The sequence below is a fragment of the Mesitornis unicolor genome, unplaced genomic scaffold, assembly GCF_000695765.1.
Source record: "Mesitornis unicolor isolate BGI_N332 unplaced genomic scaffold, ASM69576v1 scaffold14135, whole genome shotgun sequence".
NCBI lineage: Eukaryota > Metazoa > Chordata > Aves > Mesitornithiformes > Mesitornithidae > Mesitornis > Mesitornis unicolor.
The window spans coordinates 19069-38073 of NW_010186320.1; the positions used below are offsets into that span (position 1 = coordinate 19069).

A 19005-nucleotide genomic window follows, 5' to 3' on the forward strand; every position below is an offset into this window, starting at 1 on the left:
CATCTAATGGACCATTTTGCTTCCAAATCTGCTAAAGTTCCACCTCCTTCCTGCTCCCTGAGCTCCTGGCTTTTTCACCAACATCTTCAACCTCAGTGTCACAGGCCCTGGACTAGGGGTGAAAGGGGCTGTGTCCATCAAAGGCATGGCCCATCGCCTTCTGCTTCATGTTCAGCATAGGGTGAGACAGGGCTTGGTTTGGAGCAGAAAGTGCCATGCACTTGAAGGGAAGAACGAGAAAGCTCTCATTTTATTGTAATGCTGATATGTACATTTTATCTCGTAATTTTCTGAGCCATTTTAACAAATTGCTCACACCGGTGCCACTCATTTCCCCACAGATCTCTTAACTCCCAAGTCTGCATGTAGCAAGCTGCAAATGGTATTTCAAAATGAAAAAATCACAGGTGTTTTCTGGATGCCATCCAAAGAAAGGAGCAAGTATTTCAGGCAGAAATCAGATCAGACCACATGGAAATATCCCCCACAACATCTCAGACAGTCAACAGATGGTCTCTGTGACATTAAGAGTCAACCTTCTCACCTGGGAAACTCATGGTCAAGAGCAGTAAACCTGTATATTTAAATTAAGTCTTCTGTAAAAAGCTTTAAATAAGGAAGGGCTGAAACAGCAGCAATGCCATGTCACAGACTTTGGTGCTGTAGGAGAAATAGGGGAATGTACAGTCTTTGCTGCACACCGTGTCCTGACTGCTAAACATAATGAAAATCCACATCAGAGAGCCACTTGATTTTATATATATATTATATATATATAATACATATATATGTATATTTTTCTTCTTTGCACTTATTCTTCGTGCTTTGGACAGAGGTAAAATGTTGTTTTCCACTGCAGGGCACAGAGATGTATGTGCGCTCTGTCCTTATCAGCCCCCAGTACTGACTTTTGCTGGCATCTCATAGAGGACCATCCTGGAAAGGATCTTTTGAGATGATGTTAGTGCAGCCCAAGTTCAATTTTTATGGAAGAAATTGCTTGGTGATAATGTTAGGTTTTGTTACAGTTTAGAGGGTTTTTTTTTAATATTTTTGCATTAAGCAGGAAGCACAGTAATAAAGTAACATCACCTTCATGTAGTTAATACAATACTGTATTGTCTTTACTAGCGTATTCCATTGTGTCTCTGATTTGCTCAAGCTGTTGGGAAAGTCCGGTATTTTTTTGTTATCCTTCTCTCCACATGACAACCACATTAATATCTGTCATTTTAAAAAAAAGACACCAATCCCTTAGCAGGGTTCATTGTGTCTTTGCTTAAGCTTGCTGAATAAATATAAGTGACGTAGCCTTTGTTGACACTATCTAGTTCTGATGATGGAAAAATGAATAACACCGTTATGAGAGAGCCTTACTCTTGGGTTAAATGAGTGCATAAATGTTACACTGTATTGGACCTGTCAGAGTATGCCCGGGGCTGACGTAAACAAAAAGCCATTTCTGAAACTGAAGATAGGAATGCTTGAGACGATGCTTGTTGATTATCCAGCCTCTTCTTTCTCAAAATATTTCAACGTACAAAATGAGAAACAGCACTTTTTGTCACCAAAATGTATCTATTCCTGAAAGGACATAAAAATTCCCAAATTTACACAGAACGGCAGAAATAAACCATGTGAGGTTTTTATTTAAAAAGTTAAACCAAATCTGGATAAGGATTCGTTTATGTTAAGGTGCAGGATTTCCCTTCTGCAGTTTCTTTTTCTCTGTAGTGACTACAGTTGAATTCCTGAGACACGTGTGTGTTGTGAAAACACGGTCACGAAGTGTTTTGGCTTTCATACTGCAAGAAATACAGATCTTACATCTGTAGGAGAATATTTTGTGTTTGGCTTGGCAAAAATAGCTGTAGGGAAGCTGTGGTGCTGGGTTTTAATGTGCTACATTGTTAGTGATAACTACTTAATATTTTACTCGTATATCCCTTTGGGTTCATTTAAACAGCAGCTCTCCTAAGTGCTGCAGAAAGACATAAAATGATAAATTAAGTTAGGTCAAAGAGGAGAAATTATTTTAAATGAATACAAACATCTAATTTGTCTGGACTTTTAATGAATTGAAATGCCAAAGTTGCTAGAGATGACAGCATTGTAAATCCTATTTATCTCTACTAAAATTTCCTTTTTTCCCCCACTCCTTCTTCCTGCATTCATACATCACATCGGTGTGGTGAGCCTTGCTCTGCTAAAGTGGATCCAGAATTCAAGATTTCCAATCCCCAGGCACTAATGGGGCCAATTTTGGGTGGTGTCTTACTGGTCCATACTGGAATTGTGCAGACCATGCCTGTGGGGGCACGGGAGGGTGTGGGGTAATCTGTATATGAGGCACTTCTGGTTGTCATAGTATTTCCTGGATTTATTTATATTTTTATATGGCTATTTTTAACAACAGATCCTGGACTGTCCCTCAAAGCTTATGACTAAATTTACCCCAAACTATGCTGTGCAACCACAATGCAGTTGTTGCCTCTGGTGTAAAGGTACAAGAAGAATAATTTCTTGATGTTTTTGTTATCATGGGATGTTTTTCACACAGTCCTAATAGGAACAATTAATGTATGTAACGTATCTATGACTTCTGTGGTCTACCAAGTTATGGTAGAGGCTCCTGCCTTACCCTGTCATTAAATAATTCAATTATCTGATGGCATAACCAAAAATGTAGTAAAAAAAATGAGACAAATGATTAAATAACTTAAAATCACCAACTAAGGCATTAAAAATATTATTAGTTCATGAATATTTATTATGGGAATGGTGATTTAATGAAGATTTAAGCATCATTTTCAGTGAACTGATGCTACTTAGCTTAAGTATCTGTTATTGCAGGAAGATGAAATTGCATGCCCCATGGAGTGACCATAAAGCATTTTGGAAAAAGAAAAAAAAAAAGCACGCTGATTTAAACTTATGGGCTTGCAGTTAATTACAAATTGGTGCTGCAGCTGATGAACTTTCAGCTCAGCAGCACAGTCATGAGCTGATTCATCCCGGGACAGCCAGGGCTCAGGGCACAGGGCACAAGGATACCGAGGGGCAGGACATTGGCTCCACATCCGAGCAGGGATTTACCCACCCTGCAGCACCTCATCTTCAAAGGAAATTAAGGACATAAATCCCCACATGCTGGCTTGCAGCCATCGATGAACAGATTATTAATAGTGCTAACAATCATCTTCAGGGTTGCAGGTAGAAAAGTTTGTCAGGTTTTTTTTTTCCATGTTGAAAATGGCTTCACCTTCACCAATACCTGAAATATTGGCAAATCCATTGTTCCTATTGATTGTTCTGTATTTAAAAGACCATTGCTCCTTCCAATCATTTTTTTATGCCAGTAGCCAGCCATGGCTCTGATCCTTTCTGTTCTGGATGTTGTTGCACAGAGAAGGGAAAGCAGTTTGCTGCCATGAAATATTGCCCAGGAGGTGAAAGAACATCTGCACTTCGTACATGGATCTTGCAATGAGCTCCATTGCTGCTGCCTGTGTCCTGCTTCACTTTTTCATGTGCCTGTTGAAGGGATTAACATCTCCCAGGCAGCTCCTGGGCAGATTTTACAGCAGGGGTAGGACCCTGTCCCTCCTCCCACTCCACTGAAGTCACTCTATGAATTGACATCCCAGCTACCTGTCTCCACTCCCACCATCACTACTACCTGTCTCGTCACGGGGCCTGTCCTGAACACCACCTGTGAAGGGCTCTTCCAGACATTTCTCACCTTGCTTTGCTCTGCCCCTTGTGGGAACTTCTCTGCATTGTTGAAACCTTCATCATGTGTTGAGTTTTGTCCTGGAAAGTTCTGTTGTCTTCCATGAACCAGCTGACACTTTGATTGAATCTAACCTCAAAAGCAAAAATAAATAAATAAGTGAAAAAAGAGGTTTATTGCTTCGGAAGCTTGCTGGAAACCATGAAGTATGTCCTCATCTGTTAAAGGATTACAACAGTAATGTTGTATTAGATTTCTCACAGTTCTTGGCTTTTTCCTGTTGTTCACACAGCCCCGTAATGAGATGGTGTCCTGACCCCGTCACCTGGACAAGCCAACCCCAGGTGAGCAGTGTGGCTCCGTGTCCCTGCAGTTTCAGTGCTCAATGGTGCCATGTGAAGGGATGGAGGCCTGCTCACCCCCTGTGGTGCTAGGGCTGTGCCAGGGAGTTCAGACCCATGGCGGGCGCTGCCAACGTGATGCACCCCCTCAGAGCGCTGTTCCCCCAGGAGCCTGCTCCACCTCGCAGCCACACAAAGGATGCCAGTCAGTGGCGGGTGGAAGGTGCCAGGCTGTGGTTTTGCAGAGACATGAAGCAGGGGACATCCCAGGCCAGCGCAGCCTCAGCCATGTGCAGTCGCCTCCAAAACCCCAGAGGCCAAGGCTCCTTCAGCCGCAGACTCCAGACACGGCAGGCAGCTCCCCACAGCCATTCATAAAGTTCCTCTAACAAATATTTTTTCCCTCTGGCAGGGGGAAAGGACAGCAAATCCTTGAAGATGCTGTATTCTCTTTATTGAAGGGCTGGAAACTGGCAGCCTGCACCCAAGGCTGGGAACCTAGGCCTTTTTTTAGCAGTAAGTTTCCAGCAGTCTCTGGACCACCCCAGCCTTTCCTAGGAGGTGTGAAGGTGAGTGTAAATCTCCACAGCTTTCACTTGCGCATCGATCGTGAGGCGCTTGGCAGCAATCTGAGAGGTTTTGTGAGCAGAGTGTGCTACACCCCTGGCACTCATGAGCCACCTCTCTCCTGCAACACCGTAAATATGTTATTTGTCCCTAGTGAGCATCTCCTTCCAGGCTTGCATTAACACTGTTGCCACCACAGCCCCTAATGTATCGATCAGGATGAGCTTTTCAATGATATTTACAGCCTGACTTAATAGCACGTCTGCATTTTGATGTTGCAGATAATTCAGGGATTTGTTTGGCTGACTTAAACACTTCGAAACAACTGCCACTGGGCTTGATTTTACTTCTGGAAGGATTGAAATAAACACAAATTTGACATTTTCTGTATCATCACTTGTTGTTTTGGGAAGACTCTATCCAGCTTTGCTAATGTTTTGAAGGAATGTTTGACAGAAAACTGATCATAGCTCCCAAAACATGTGCCTTATCCAGAGTCCATTTTATCAGATACTGTGGCTGTTGGCCTCTGTGTCAGGAGACCTGTTCCTGATGTTGTCACTCATCAGGTGTTGGTGGAAGTTGCTGATCAATGTGAGCCTGGTTATAAAAATGTGGCTTGCGCGGACCAGTGCATTTTCCATCTCTTGTCGGGGAGATCCAGATCCTGCAAAGTGGCTAGACCCCAACAGCTCCCATCCTGTCCAGTGAGCAGCAAGAGTTGAGAACCTGTAGTCAAAATTGCCGGAATTAAAATTAGCACCTTTTGTGTTGCCCTTTTCCCACCCACACTTGCCAAAACCATTCTGCTTTGACTAAAATGCCCTTTAGCGCATCCAGAAAATGAGTGGATGACCTGCTAGTAGGTGGAGTGTTGTGCCACTTGCATGATATTTATTACTACTGAACAGTTTTTCCCTGCTAACTTCCAAGTGTTGTCGTGTACTGCTGTGAGAGCAGCAGCTTTAGGGTGTTCATTAGAGCATCCCCAAGCATTCCAGGCCCCTGAGAAAACAAATGAAACTGCGTTCGTTGACCGTAACACAAATTGCCTGCTACTTGTGCTGATGTTTTCAGCATAATTCACTGAGGCTCAAACATGTTGACTATCTGCATAATTTCTCCTTGAATAGTTTCCCTGCCATATGGGGCACTGCAGACCTTGAGTTGCCGGCGCTGCCTATAACCCCCTCGTGCATTAACGACCCTCACCCAATGACTGGTGCACAGCAGCCTCTGCATCCCTGGGACCGAGCCCATGGTTTCCCCTGAGGCTGTGGTGCAAAACCGCCCGGCTGAGGGGGCTGCATGGAGAGTGGGTTGATAACACACCTCTCCCGTTAAGAGAAGTGCCCAGGAGTGGGGCTGGCCCTGCTTCTGCAGCCCCTGTGCACCACACTGGGGGGCCGTCAGGGCTCTGCAGACCGAGACCAAGGCGTACGGAGCAGCTCATGCTGGTGAAATGAGGTTTTTTTAAGGCACAGAGAGAATTTTAGGCCCCAAAGTTGTCAAAGTGAGTGTTTGCATCAACACTGATGTACATGAGCTTCTGAAGCACATGAGCTTGTGAAGTAAAACAGCATTCAAGAAAAATGACCAGCTTAGCCTTGTACACAGGAAAACTTCAGAAAATCTTCAGAAAGCTCCTGTCCTTTACCATTTAGCCTTAATGCAAAGCATAACTTCTAGCAGTATATGCTGCAGTTAATATTGTTGACAAGCTAGGATGTCTTTCAGTGCAGACTTCATGTCTTAATTAAATGGAATTTGTTTCTGCAAATAATGCTTGTCAAAAGTGGTTGGTTTTTTTTTGCCTTAGGACTATTACAAAGCTGCTATTAGACATTCTTACGATCAGCCATCTGTGTCTCAGCGTTACAATAGCTCCATGTGAAGACAGTCTAATTTTTCCCAGGCCAAAATTCTAATTATAAATTAAATACACAGACATGGCAGGCTAATCTGAACTATAAAACCATATAGAGCCATACCACACAGTGCATGAGAACACCAGGAGCTCACCTATTCCCACCTTATCACTTTTAGGAGAAGGTCTGCCACTCGATGAGTCTGTGGAAGGGCCAGTGTCAGTGATGGTGTGGCTGTCCATCGCTCTCCCTGCAATGCCAAGGACAAAGGCTTCCAGAGAGGCACACGGTAAGGACAGATTGGTGTCTTGGAGTCAATTACAGAATCACAGAATCATTAAGGTTGGAAGAGACCTTTAAGATCATCAAGTCCAACTGTCAACCCAACACCATCATGTCCTGAAGTACCTTATCCACATGCTTCTTGAACACCTCCAGGGATGGTAACTCCACCACCCGTTCCAGTGCTTGACCACTCTTGCAGTAAAGAAATTTTTCCTAATATCCAATTTAAACCTCCCCTGGTGTAACTTGAAACCATTTCCTGTTATCCTGTCAGCAGTTACATGGAAGAAGAAAACAACAGCCACCTTTCTACAACCTCCTTTCAGGAAGTTGTGGAAGGCTCTACTGAGGTCTCTCCTCAGTCTCCTCTTCTCCAAACTAAACAACCCCAGTTCCCTCAGCCGCTTCTCATAATTCTTGTTCTCCAGACCCTTCACCAGCTTCATTGCTCTTCCCTGGACATGCTCCAGCCCCTCAATGTTGTTTTTGTAGTGGCGGGGGGGGCCAGGAACACAGGATTTGAGATGCAGCCTCACCAGTGCCAAGTACAGGGGCACGATCACTTCCCTGCTCCTGCTGGTCACACTGTTCCTGATGCAGGCCAGGACCCCGCTGGCCTTCTTGGACACCTGGGCACAGTGCTGGCTCATGGTCCTCCTGCTGTCCACCAGCACCCCAGGTCCTTTCTAGCCACTTGTCCCCAAGCCTGTAGCGCTGCATGGGGTTATTGTGACTGAAGTGCAGGACCTGGCACTTGGCCTTGTTGAAGCTCACACAATTGGCCTCAGCCCATTGATTCAGCCTATCCAGGTCCCTCTGCAGAGCCTTCCTACCCTTGGGCAGATCAACACTCACAACCAGTTTGGTGTTGTCTGCAGACTTACTGAGGGCCAAAGGATTATTTCCATGTATTATTTGTCCAGTCTGGAGCTGCAAGCTCCCAGCTTCAAAATTAGTTACAAACTTGTGCGTACACGTGCAATGCCAAATGCATCCATGCAGAAATCGCACTCAGCTGCTTTTTTAGGGCAGAGAGGAGCCCTCCTCATCCCTTTGCCTGTATTTCAGCTGGATGTGCATGCCCATGTTTTAAAAAGCCACTGAATGCAGACTTATATCCAGCACAAAAGGAAGACAGCATCCTGTCACTGGTAATCCTAACACCGAAAGGATGAAACAAACACTGTCACCATGAGCTTTTGTTGAGTTTTATTGTAAAATTTGAAGAAAAAGAGCATTTACAGTATCTATAGAGAGCACTTTGTGTGCTGCTTTTTTGCTCCTCCTTTTCTACACCAGGTGTTACTGCAAATGCACTGTGACTGTGGCACTATGCAACACATCAAAGTAAATACAAATGTATTTCAACTGTTGCACACTAATACTGTGTTGGTACAAATCTCTACTAAAGTTGATGTATTAAAAATACTTTCATATATTTTATAAATAAGGGGGGAAATTCACATGTATGAGCATTACAAGGGGAGGTTTTTTCGGGCAAAGCTCATTTTTTTTTTCCACTCCACGTTTTCCAGCACATGTATTCAGTGCTGAAAATTATTTTTAGTGTGTCTTGAGACAAATGAACCTGACTTTTAGCAAGACTTAAAGGGGTGGGAATGTGCTCTTGACATGTAGCTGACAGCAGGGAATGAATTAACCCACCGACACAGAGGCTTTTCTGTCAAATGGGAAAAGAAAAGCCACCCCAAGCCCACCTACTAAGGTTGCCAAGGCCTTTTCAGCAGGTCTCGTGGAGGTGTTCTGATTCATCTGCTCAATAAGCTTTTGGCTGCAGGATCCATGGAGATTTCAGAGACTGATGAAGTTGGGGAGGGGGAGAATAAGGGGCTGGAAATGCTGTTCAGAGGAAAGAGGAGAAAGAAAAAAGGTGAAAACCCCCTCAATTCAGTTTTAGTGGCCCCTTATCAGACCACTTAATATATTTATTTTGAGGCTTTGCCTGTATTATTTTGCTCGTGCTGTGTGACAGCTGCTCTTGAGCCGTGGTTTGTCCTTGAGCTGCCCTTGCACAGGTCAAGCTGGAGCAGTGGGCAGGAGGCTTCTCCACCTCCCTGTCTCCGTGGGGCTCATTGCCACAGAGGGTGGGAATTTCCTGTGAGACTCCTGGTGCTATTTCTAGGCTTGGGCTTCCTGGAGGACTTCAAGGACAGATTGAAGTCCAGGATGGATAAGGAATCCACACAGGACAAGCAGAGGCTTGTCCATCCAAAATGCAAAGCTGTAGCAAAAGAGGCAGATATTTGTCTATTAAAATGAAAATGAGTGTTAAAATGTTGCTCTCTGCTCTTTATGATTTATTTATTGACAAAAATATTTTGATTATTTTTTTTCCCCACCATAGCTTTCAAATTTAATTATTATTTTTCCTTAGTTTTCAGAGTCCTCATTGAAGTCTTGGGAGAGAAATAAAAAAAGCTCTTAGCCTGAAGTCTCCCTCACCTTTTATTCAGAAAGAATAATAATTTATTAGATAATTACTTTTGTCCATATGTTTGCCCCAATACTTGTCCAGAAGGAAGGGGCAGGATGCTTGAGAAAGCTTTGTGCCTTCAGATGACCCAAAACTTTCCCAAATCTTTATGTTTACATCAGTCCTCTTTTTTTTTCCCCTTTCTCCCTTTTGATATTCTGCTATACATTGTGTCTGATGGAGAAGTTTTTAGCCTAATGCAAGACACGGTCGTTAACTTGGCAGTGAGCTCTAGCAGGCTTTCCCATCTCCTGGCCATGGCATGAGATGCAGCTCCGTATTTCTTCAGTGGTGGTGGTAGCAAGGCAGGGCAGTGCTACACTTTCTGCTCCAGCATTTTTCCTGCCTTACTGGATTGAAAAGTCATCGGTACCTGCTGTGATTTTTGTCGATGTGATCCACATGTAAGGGGAGAAAGGGCAATGCCGCACCAGGATCTTGGCTACAAATGTGACTCCATCCCCTTCCCCCACTAAGAAATAAAGGCTATTGAAGATATAAAAATATATTTAAAAAAATAAAAATAATCACATAAAGTGTTTTCAGGCTTGAGAAAATGCCTTGCCTTGAGAGAATAAAATGAGTAATTTTGGCTATGGGATAAAGATGACATCCTGCATGCCAGTGGTTGGATGCCAGAGCCAGCCAGCTTCAAGGCTGAATCTGTGTTTAATACAGAGCTGACCTCGTGCTGAGCAAGCTTGGGAACTGGAGAACTGTCGTGGGAGCGGGGCTGGCGCTCGCGGTCGGTGTCTTCCTGGAGGGGCTCAGCTGCGCTCGATGCAGCGGGGAATTTCATTTGCACTGGGGCTGGATGTGCTGCTGAGCTGGATGGAGAGAACAACCCGAAGCTTAGCTATAGGTGGGATCTAGGCCGTTTCAGATCAGGCGCTTGAAAGCAAGTGGTGCTAGAGAGGGTAATCAATAAGCCAGTAGTTTGCCTCTGCTTGTGGCCCACCAATATTTTTGATGCAATACTTTAAAGTAATTGCCTTGGATTCTATGTAAAAATAAGAGTGGAGCCCAGTGCAAGACTCCAAATGCAGATAAGTACAATACAGCTTCTCATACTGAACTGTCTGCACACCAGCGTGTTCAGGGCTGATGGTCAGCTTCGGAAAATTCTGCATCTGCAATGCTCAGGAACAACTCATGGCAGGTACAGTTGGTACCAGCCCGCAGGGACCAGCTGTGCTCAAACAGATGGGGGTTCAAAGTAGGAAATAATACAGTTGTTTTAAAAAAAATAAATACTAGCAGGTACCTTATTTACCTTTTCTAACTTGGTTGGACCTGCTTAAAGAGAAGTGGGAGGCCAAGACGCCAGCCTGGTCTCCCTGTCTGACCCCATTCAGATCAGGCTTTGCACGCCCTCGAAGCAAATCCTCTGCAGAAATTATGCACTTTCCTCTGCAGAAACTTCCCTCCACTTGCTGGAAGTCAATTAACATCAAGTTTACCATGGCCTTAAATAGAACATTAAAAACTCTCCCTCTCCCCTGCTCCTTGTAGTAAAAAAGAAATTTCCTCTTTGGGTAATGCTCCAGGCTCTGCCATGATTTCGGGTTGTTGCAGTGCCAGCCCTCACTGCACCCTCTTGCTGGAGATTAAGGAACAACTGGAAAGCACACGGCTTTTGGGTTGGGCATCCGATGGCGCAGAGAGTGATGAGGCCATCAAGCCATGCAGAGCATCACGCGCATGCAACCGTGGGGAGAAACCTTTGCTAATCCATGAATTGAAGTTTTACTTCTGGAAATGCCAGTGCTCTGACCTTTGTAAGTTGGGATGGGCTTCTTGTTTGATTTAACGCTTGTCTTGTTTACTGGACGCAGTTGGCTTTTTGCTCTCTGCTGCGCTTACTGCCTTCATCTGATGGCTTTGGACAAGTGTCAAAGACACCACAGACTGACAGGGGTTAGATGCTGAAGTGCTTAATTAAACAAGCCTCTAGGCAGTGGCAATTTGCATGATAGAAGCACCACAGCAGGGCTCTTATTATTTTCCTTTTTTTTTTTTCTTTGAAGATAGTATTGGGAACTGGTAAAAAAAATAGTGACTTTTTTTCTTTTTTTTCTTCTTTTTTTGTCTTGCAATTACAAGCATTTGGAAAATATGGCCCACAATCCCCCATTTGCCAAACTTAAGATGAGGCATGCAAGAGCCTTGTTCACCTTTGAGTTTTGTACCACTGGCATGAGTTTTTATTCCATTTTCAGGACTTCGCTTTTTTCTTAATATGTGGGAAAAACAAAATTCCAAGAAAGAAAAAACCAACAAAACAAAGGAAAACAGAGCTTCTTTCCCAGACAACAGTGTCCATTAGGACTGTAAGTCACCCAATCACCCTGTGTCAGGCTGCTGAAGATCATTAACAGCCCTGTGCAAAGGCATGGGTCCATCTTCCCACCAGGCTGCATGGGGCCAACCTTTCATGCCATACACACCACTGAACTGAGTTAAAGGCATTGATTCGGCTGCTGCAGAGAGTAGATCGGGCCAAGAACATAGCAAATCACCTTGGTCATGCTCAAACTATGCTGCTCGACATGTACGGGCTGTAAATCCCATCTCATTGTACCAGGCAGCCATGGGACTGCAGCATCTAAGGTATTTTGCTGAATGCTGCAACAGCCAGCTCCCATTGCATGTAATAAAAATAATAAAGGAATAGTTGCAGCTCTGTATTTATATTTCTTCCTCTCACAGCCCCAGCCAGGGATGCAGCTCAGCCCCATCGCTCAGGTATGAGTCCTGAATCAGCACCTTTGCTTTTTGGGGGCATACTAATTTTTGCCAGATGTGAGCAGAGGTGAGAGTCCTGCCTGCCTCTTTTATCTGTTTTCAGGGTCATCAAAAAATCCTCATAGCCTTGCTATTTTAGTCTTTATTTTTAGTGAACAGTGTTAAGCATCCTCTTGTTGGAGGCAGGTTTAAAAAAAAGGTGACATTTCAGGTGTCTTTTTCTTCCTCTAGCAGACAGGAGCATCACATTCCTGGGCTGGCTGTGCATGGCTGGGAATTTGTCCCATGCTCAACACCAAATAGGACTGCACCATCTATTTTTCAAAAGAAACACACAGGTTTTCCTGGTCTCCAGATAGAGAGATTTTCCTCTTCCCTCTCAGTCTGCATCAAAAAGTAAAAAGGGAAAAGAGCGCCAGTGTAGAGATGCACAAAGGGGAAAGAAGGAGTGAAATCCAGAAAAGAGTTCAAAGCATTTGGAGAGCAGGAGCTGGTGGTACCTGTTGTATGCCATAACCTAACTGTACTGTAGGGTCATTTTGCGCTTTGGTTTGGTTTGGTTTTTTTTGGTTAGCCCAAGAGAAAATGTGCAAAGTGGTGAGTCAAGCAATAAACGTAGATTTCAGATGGGAGGCAGAGTAGAGCTGTAATCTGGTATGGAAACCAGGCGCTGGCTGCTCTCCTGGTGGGATGTGCTTTGTTAGAACAAGCAGGATTTACCCCCAGGTTTCCTAAGGTAGAAATTCTGTGAGCATGAGGTGGCGAGTCACGGCAGCAGACAGGGAAATCCCTGGGGTCAAGTGGCCCAGTCCCAAGGGTTCAACGAAGAGCAACAGCTAGACATGGGACCCTAGGGATGTTCACTTCAAATACAGCCCTGAACGGAGAGCGACAAAAATGGTCTTAGGAAAAAAAATATACAGGCATCAGCATCATGCCATGCCCTTTGATGAATAACCAGGTTATTGCACTCATGTCAGCTCTTATGCCTCCCCCAGCCTCAGCTCCCATTTTCCTGTTCATTTTGTTGACCTGCTGTAGGGTCATACGGGGAATTAGCCATTATCTCCTCACAGAATTGAGATCTCGGCCTTTTTATCTGTTTTATGCAGTACGTAGCACACTACCAGGCACTCTAGTAATTAAGACCTAATCATGGTATAAATCAAGTAAATAAGTACTTGTCGACAGGTCATCAGGACTCTGTGTCTCTCTGGCAAAGCTGTGTTCATGGGGGTCAACACAGCCAAACAGCCCAACTCCCTCAAGGTGGGTGAAGTGTTCTTCAATAGCCCCCCTCTCTAAGCCAGTTTCTCATATCCCACCCATCCTGCGGGCATGCTCACCTCTTCCTGCTAAAAAAAAGGACTTTTGTTGATTTTTTTCTGTAAGTGGTAAAAAAAAAATAAATGAAGTACTAAATGATGAAAATATATTAATTATTGTCACAGATTCTAAATTAAGGCACTCAGGAGTTCTCTCTCCAATTTAAAAGTGTATGGTTTCTAAATAGTCACTGAACTGCATAGTTAGAGATGTTAAGTAAAAAACTCTCATTCAGAAAGTGAAAATACTCAGGGAAATAGTACGACAAAGCAGTATTTCCATTATACTGCTGTTTAACCTCAATGATGAATGGAAAATGCATCTGATCTTGGGACTAGAGTCTTATCGTCAACCAGGGACTGTTTTTTCCATGATTCTAGTATCAGAATACCCAACCAATACATGAGTGTTATAGGATAACTAAATGGTAATTAAGTTAATTTAAATTCATTTCAATTAATCACTGTGATTATTAGCTGAGAATTAATTGTAAATTGGTGGAGAACACGAAGAGAGTGGGAAAGAAACTGCAAACAAGAAAAAGTCGTCTCTTCTTGACAGAGTTGAAAGGCAAAAATGAGTTGAAACATTGAGTACATATAAAATTTCTGCGTCATAGAAAAAATAAAATCAGAGTAACAAATGTGCAGCACTTTAATGTCAGATTTGACTGTCATTGGAACTGTTCACAAGTCGTGTGGACAATCTAAGTCGTACTTCATTTTCTAAGTATGATATATAACCATTAGGATAATTTAGAAAACACATCACCAGAACTTGGGCTGAAGAGGGAAGAAAGGGAACATCTTTGGAAAGTCCAAGTGGGATTTTTCAAGTGAACGCTATTCCAATATTTTGCAACAAACAGGAAGAAGTGAGGTCTGTTACACATTTTTCACAGCCTATATATAAACCAGCCTCAAGAATATTTACCTGAACAGATATATACACGTTTTTTTTAAATATTCTTAAAAAAGTAATATTTGCTTGATCTATGACACAATGAACATTTCTACAGGGAAACTTACCATAGGCATAATAAAATATTCAAGAAGTCATAAAAGATAACACGAGAGCAGTGTCTGGCCTTGGTAAAACACATTTAGGATGATGGCAATGTATGGATACAGCTTTGTTCAAGAAAGGAGTTGTGCATATTTAAAGGTACTTACAAAGCTGGTCTTCTCCTTTCCTTGACATGGGTATGCTTCCTAACCAGATGAGTAGAAAATCATGGACACCATGCATTGCTAAAGGAAGGCTATGCCAGTCGGTTTTCTGTGTCTGTGTGGCAATGATGGGATAGTCTCTTCCAACCCCTATGGCTCATAAGTGAAGAGAGAAGTACGTTTCAGCCTATGGGTGTTGAAGGGCAATATCAAGGACTCCATGTTTAATGAATTCATAGGATTCAGCTCCCCTTCTTTGTCTGTCTGAACAGATTTTCATACATTGTCTATAGAACCGAAATGCATTCAATTACTTCAGGTCTACAGCTGTGCTAAAATGCTACACTTCTGGTACAAGTTTAACACTTAAAGCAAGGATTGCCAGTGTTAGTCTGCATCCTTCTCATTTAAAATCCCTCTGGGTGCATCGTGAAATGGGTGACTTTAAGCATCTGTGGAGGAAAATAATTACCGCGCCACTATGTATCACTGGATGCTTCAGCAGCTGCTTTCCTACAAACTCTGGGCAAGGTCACTCGCAAAACGAGCCGGGTCTTTCGAAAGGCTGACGGGTGGCTCTGATACAACAGATGTTTACCTTCAGAGAGAGATTTCACCCAAATCAAGACCACATTTTCAAAGCAGCGCAGGGGATACAACCGCTCAGATTTGTCCGTTCACGGTGGCAGTGATGCTCACCCGGTTTGCACCACTTTGCGAGCCATAGCTGCTCTTGCCCTGATTACTTCATGGTGATGGATATAGAAAGTTACAAAAATGCAACTAGAAAAGTTTTTATATCTTCCAAATGTGCAATATTTTCATGGGAACTCAACTGAAATTTCTCAATGCCAGCTGTTGCATTCTAGGGTAATCCAGCTGGTTTTACATCAACCTCTTTGCTCATAACTAAAAGATAATTGACTATACACAAGTGTACTAGAAATGGGAAGAAAAAAATCACAAGGAAAAATTACTTCCCAGGATGTCTGAAAAGAAATAGGCAAATTAAGGCTATGACTAGAAAATGGGTGAGTTTTCTATTAAAAATAACCGCTGTCATTGTAGCTATTACATTACGAAGAAATAAGTGACTTCAGTGCTACTAAATATTTAAGGAGAGAAACCAACAGTTTCTAGAAGTGTTGCTGCGTCCTATGGGAATAACTGTAACTAATTCTCTGCCCCCGAAGAGCAGATTTTGCATATTGTGCCCAAGCTGACTGCACTCACAAGCTGCTGAAAGACTAATGCCCAACAAATTAATTCTTCACAAACTCTGAACCCCCCTCAGTGTTTCCTGGCTTTTACCTCTCTAATGGCCTGGATATTTCATGCCAAATTTCTCAAATGCAATCACACAAATATGCATTAGAAGGGAAGGGGGGGCGACACTCATAACATTGCCTTCAGTAGTACCAAGAGCAAAATTAAGCGCAGAAGAAAGCGAGCTGACAGTTACTATTTCTGTTGTGCCTTCTTCTGAAATCACATCCGTGAATCCTCCCAAAGCCATCCTGCAGAGAAAACTGATCAGTTTTCATTAAATCACTCTACTAGGTTTCTGTGGTTTGAAAACTGCTCTCTGATGCTCAGTTTCCCTTGCCATCCAAAGGTGAATTTTAACGCTGCTTCTGCAGTCTGTGTTGGGGTGGGGTAGTCAGCACAGCTAACGGGCAAGGTATAGAGGAAAGAAAACTGATGGCTTGAGCATAACATAAAAGCTCCTCAGTACAGAAACTCAAAATCTGTTAAGTTCTACAGAATCACTAGGTTCTGTGGCTTATACGATATCTCAGTGGAGATATTGTTCACTTCCCAGCATTTTTCTCATAACCACAAATCACACTCCCAAATAAAAAACATCCCTTCAAAACGACTTCCTATTAGCAGAGCATACCTTACATTATAAAACTTGCAAGTAGACCAGTGTTGTACCATGAAGCCTATACAGGGGTTTTTTGTTTTTTCTTTTTTTTTTTTTCCCAGTGTAAAAATATACAATGCTACTGCTCATTTGTTGCAGTGTAAAGGTCCAACCAGTACTTGCCTGTCAAAGGCTCTACTGCTATTGCCCTTTCATACCTCTCCAACCCAGACCACTGTGTTACCCCTCCTTATACCTGAAACCTCACAGCGTAATGTATTTTGCCTCCCATTTATAACAAACAATGAATCTTTAGCTGGTGTAATGAGATACTGTCCAAATAATCCACTGTCTTTCATAATTCTGTTGTAGTTGCTCCAGGGCCAGTCTTTGGATGTGATAGGGTCCTTTAAATTCTTCAGTACATTCATTTTCCCCGTTGACAGCTCTACAAAAAGCACATCTGTTTGCAAATGTGAAGTAGCATATATATAGTACTGATTGCCTTCAGTGAAAGAGGGTTGAAATGTCAGATCAGATATGTGTATGTTTGTTTGTAAGTCATAAATCAGCTTGATTTCCCCTTGGATAGTTAGAGCCTGGACTTTGATCCTGCCACTGTCTTCATCCGCGCTGACCAAATAGCGCCCGTCCGGTGAGATGTAAGGCGTGCCCGACACGTCGCTGTTGGGGCCGATGACAGCATCGGTCACACTGTCAATAATGAGCTGCGGCGACGCAGCCACCGACCTATTCCTCCTACACTGGACAAAGAAGTAACCGCCCAGATGGGTATAAGCCATGGTCTGTGGTATGCAGCTGTAGCTTTTGAAGTCGATAGTCTTGATGTGGGTCACAGTTTCCAGGTCAATTTTGTGAACTGCAGATTTTGATTTGTTAAAGATGAAGCCAAACCTGAAATAGAAAACATGACACTGAAGTCATCTCTGGAGACATGGTGATATGCTTGAGAAAATATGAAAGTCAGCAGAACTAGGAAACTCTATCCTGTTGGTTTTGGAAGTGTGCGCAATAACGCTGTCTCTTTTCTGTAAGAAACCTCTCTCGTTTTAGTGCTTCTGCAGTGTGCTAAAAGGAAGTATATATTTCAGTTAAATTAGCAACCTGATCACGGAAGCTTGAATATGTGCTTTGTTATTTGAATAACATTTTCAAGAGCTGGAGCCTTTTATTAGGGAGACCAGTTTACAATAGAAATGACATCATATCTTGGGTATTTTGTAGGCTACTGTTGACCAGTTTTGTATATAATCTGTTTCAGGTCTAGAGAGATGTAATTCAACATATATTCAAGACTTCTTCAATCTCAAAATAGAAAATCAATCAAAATAAAGCATACCCCTGCCAGGTGGCGGCCAGAGAGCAACTTCAGCCTCTGTGTATAACCACTGAGTGAAGACCATGCCCAACCTCATCTCTTAAATTACAGCACCAGAGGGTAGCCGTGATGTGCGTTTGCTACCTGTGGTGGCTGGGAACCACTGCAGGAGCTGGCACGACTGAGGTGTAGAGCAGACTGTTAGACACCGTCCCACCAGCCTAAGGGAGGTGTAAAACATTTCCTGAGGAACATAACCAGCCAGGGTGCACTGCAGAAAAGGGGTCTTTGTTTTCTGTCTCAAGAGAGGGTAGACAACAGGGAGCAGAGAATAAATGTTCTGTAAAAGATATACGCTGCAGCACACCTGACCTTTGCTGAAGACAAGAAAAGGTCACGAATAGCCAAGAAAGGTTTCTGCTTAATTTGAGAGGGAGCCCATAGAAGCAGCCTGTTTGTGTTCCCCTGGATTCACAGGTCACTGATACTGACTTACAAAAGCTGATTTTACATCAAGTATCTTTTCATCCATTCAATGCAGATAGAAAGAAATGAAGTGAGTGCTTAGTTTTGTATCTCCTCCCCACGAGATGTAAAATTGCTTTGAGAGATGTGGAGGACATTTGCTTGCAAATAATATATATTTTGCTTAAAACACTGGGTTTATTTCTTTATTCTTAACCCATCTGTCAATGAGACACCCAGCAATGATTTCACTTCCAAAACCCGAGCCAACAGAGTGTATGATCCCATGAAAATCACTGGGCTAAGCCTTTCATTTTCCCATTATACTCACATCCATTAGAGACCTCAGAAAATATCTGCAGTGGAAATTCATAGTGCACTGTGTGTGTGGAAATTGGATATGACACTTGTATTTCTCCTGGATGAATGCATTTTAAGTATACTTTAAAAAACGCTTTCTCTTACAGCATTTTTTTACCAAGACTTCCTTAATGCTTGGCCAAATGCCCAAAGAAGTTAAAAACCACTTCTTATCATAAACTTTAATTTTAAAAAGTGGGTCAGAATGTGTTTTATGTGTATACAGCTGCAGAAGAGGAGCAGCGCTTGCATGAAACCTGTGATCTGAAATCTCAAAGAGAACCTTGCACTTGGAGAGTTTTTAATAGACAACAATCTACCCTGGGAACTAATAAAAATGGATACATTCCTAGATATCCATCTGAAATAACAGGCAGCTGAAATACATATGCAGGAACATTTGCATACAAATATTTTTTGGCTCGTGGAAGAAATTGCTTAAATAT

General features: G+C 42.9%; 1 protein-coding gene across 1 annotated transcript in view; it reads right to left on the reverse strand.

Annotated features, from left to right (window-relative positions):
• Window positions 1-16509: 16509 nt before the first annotated feature.
• Window positions 16510-19005, reverse strand: part of FSTL4 (follistatin-like 4) — a gene marked incomplete at its 5' end in the record, with an annotated part of 39545 nt that continues 37049 nt past the window's right edge. The window contains one exon of the mRNA XM_010185118.1: window positions 16510-17310. Within this exon, the coding sequence (XP_010183420.1) occupies window positions 16608-17310 (703 nt within the window). The remainder of the gene's footprint in view (window positions 17311-19005) is intronic.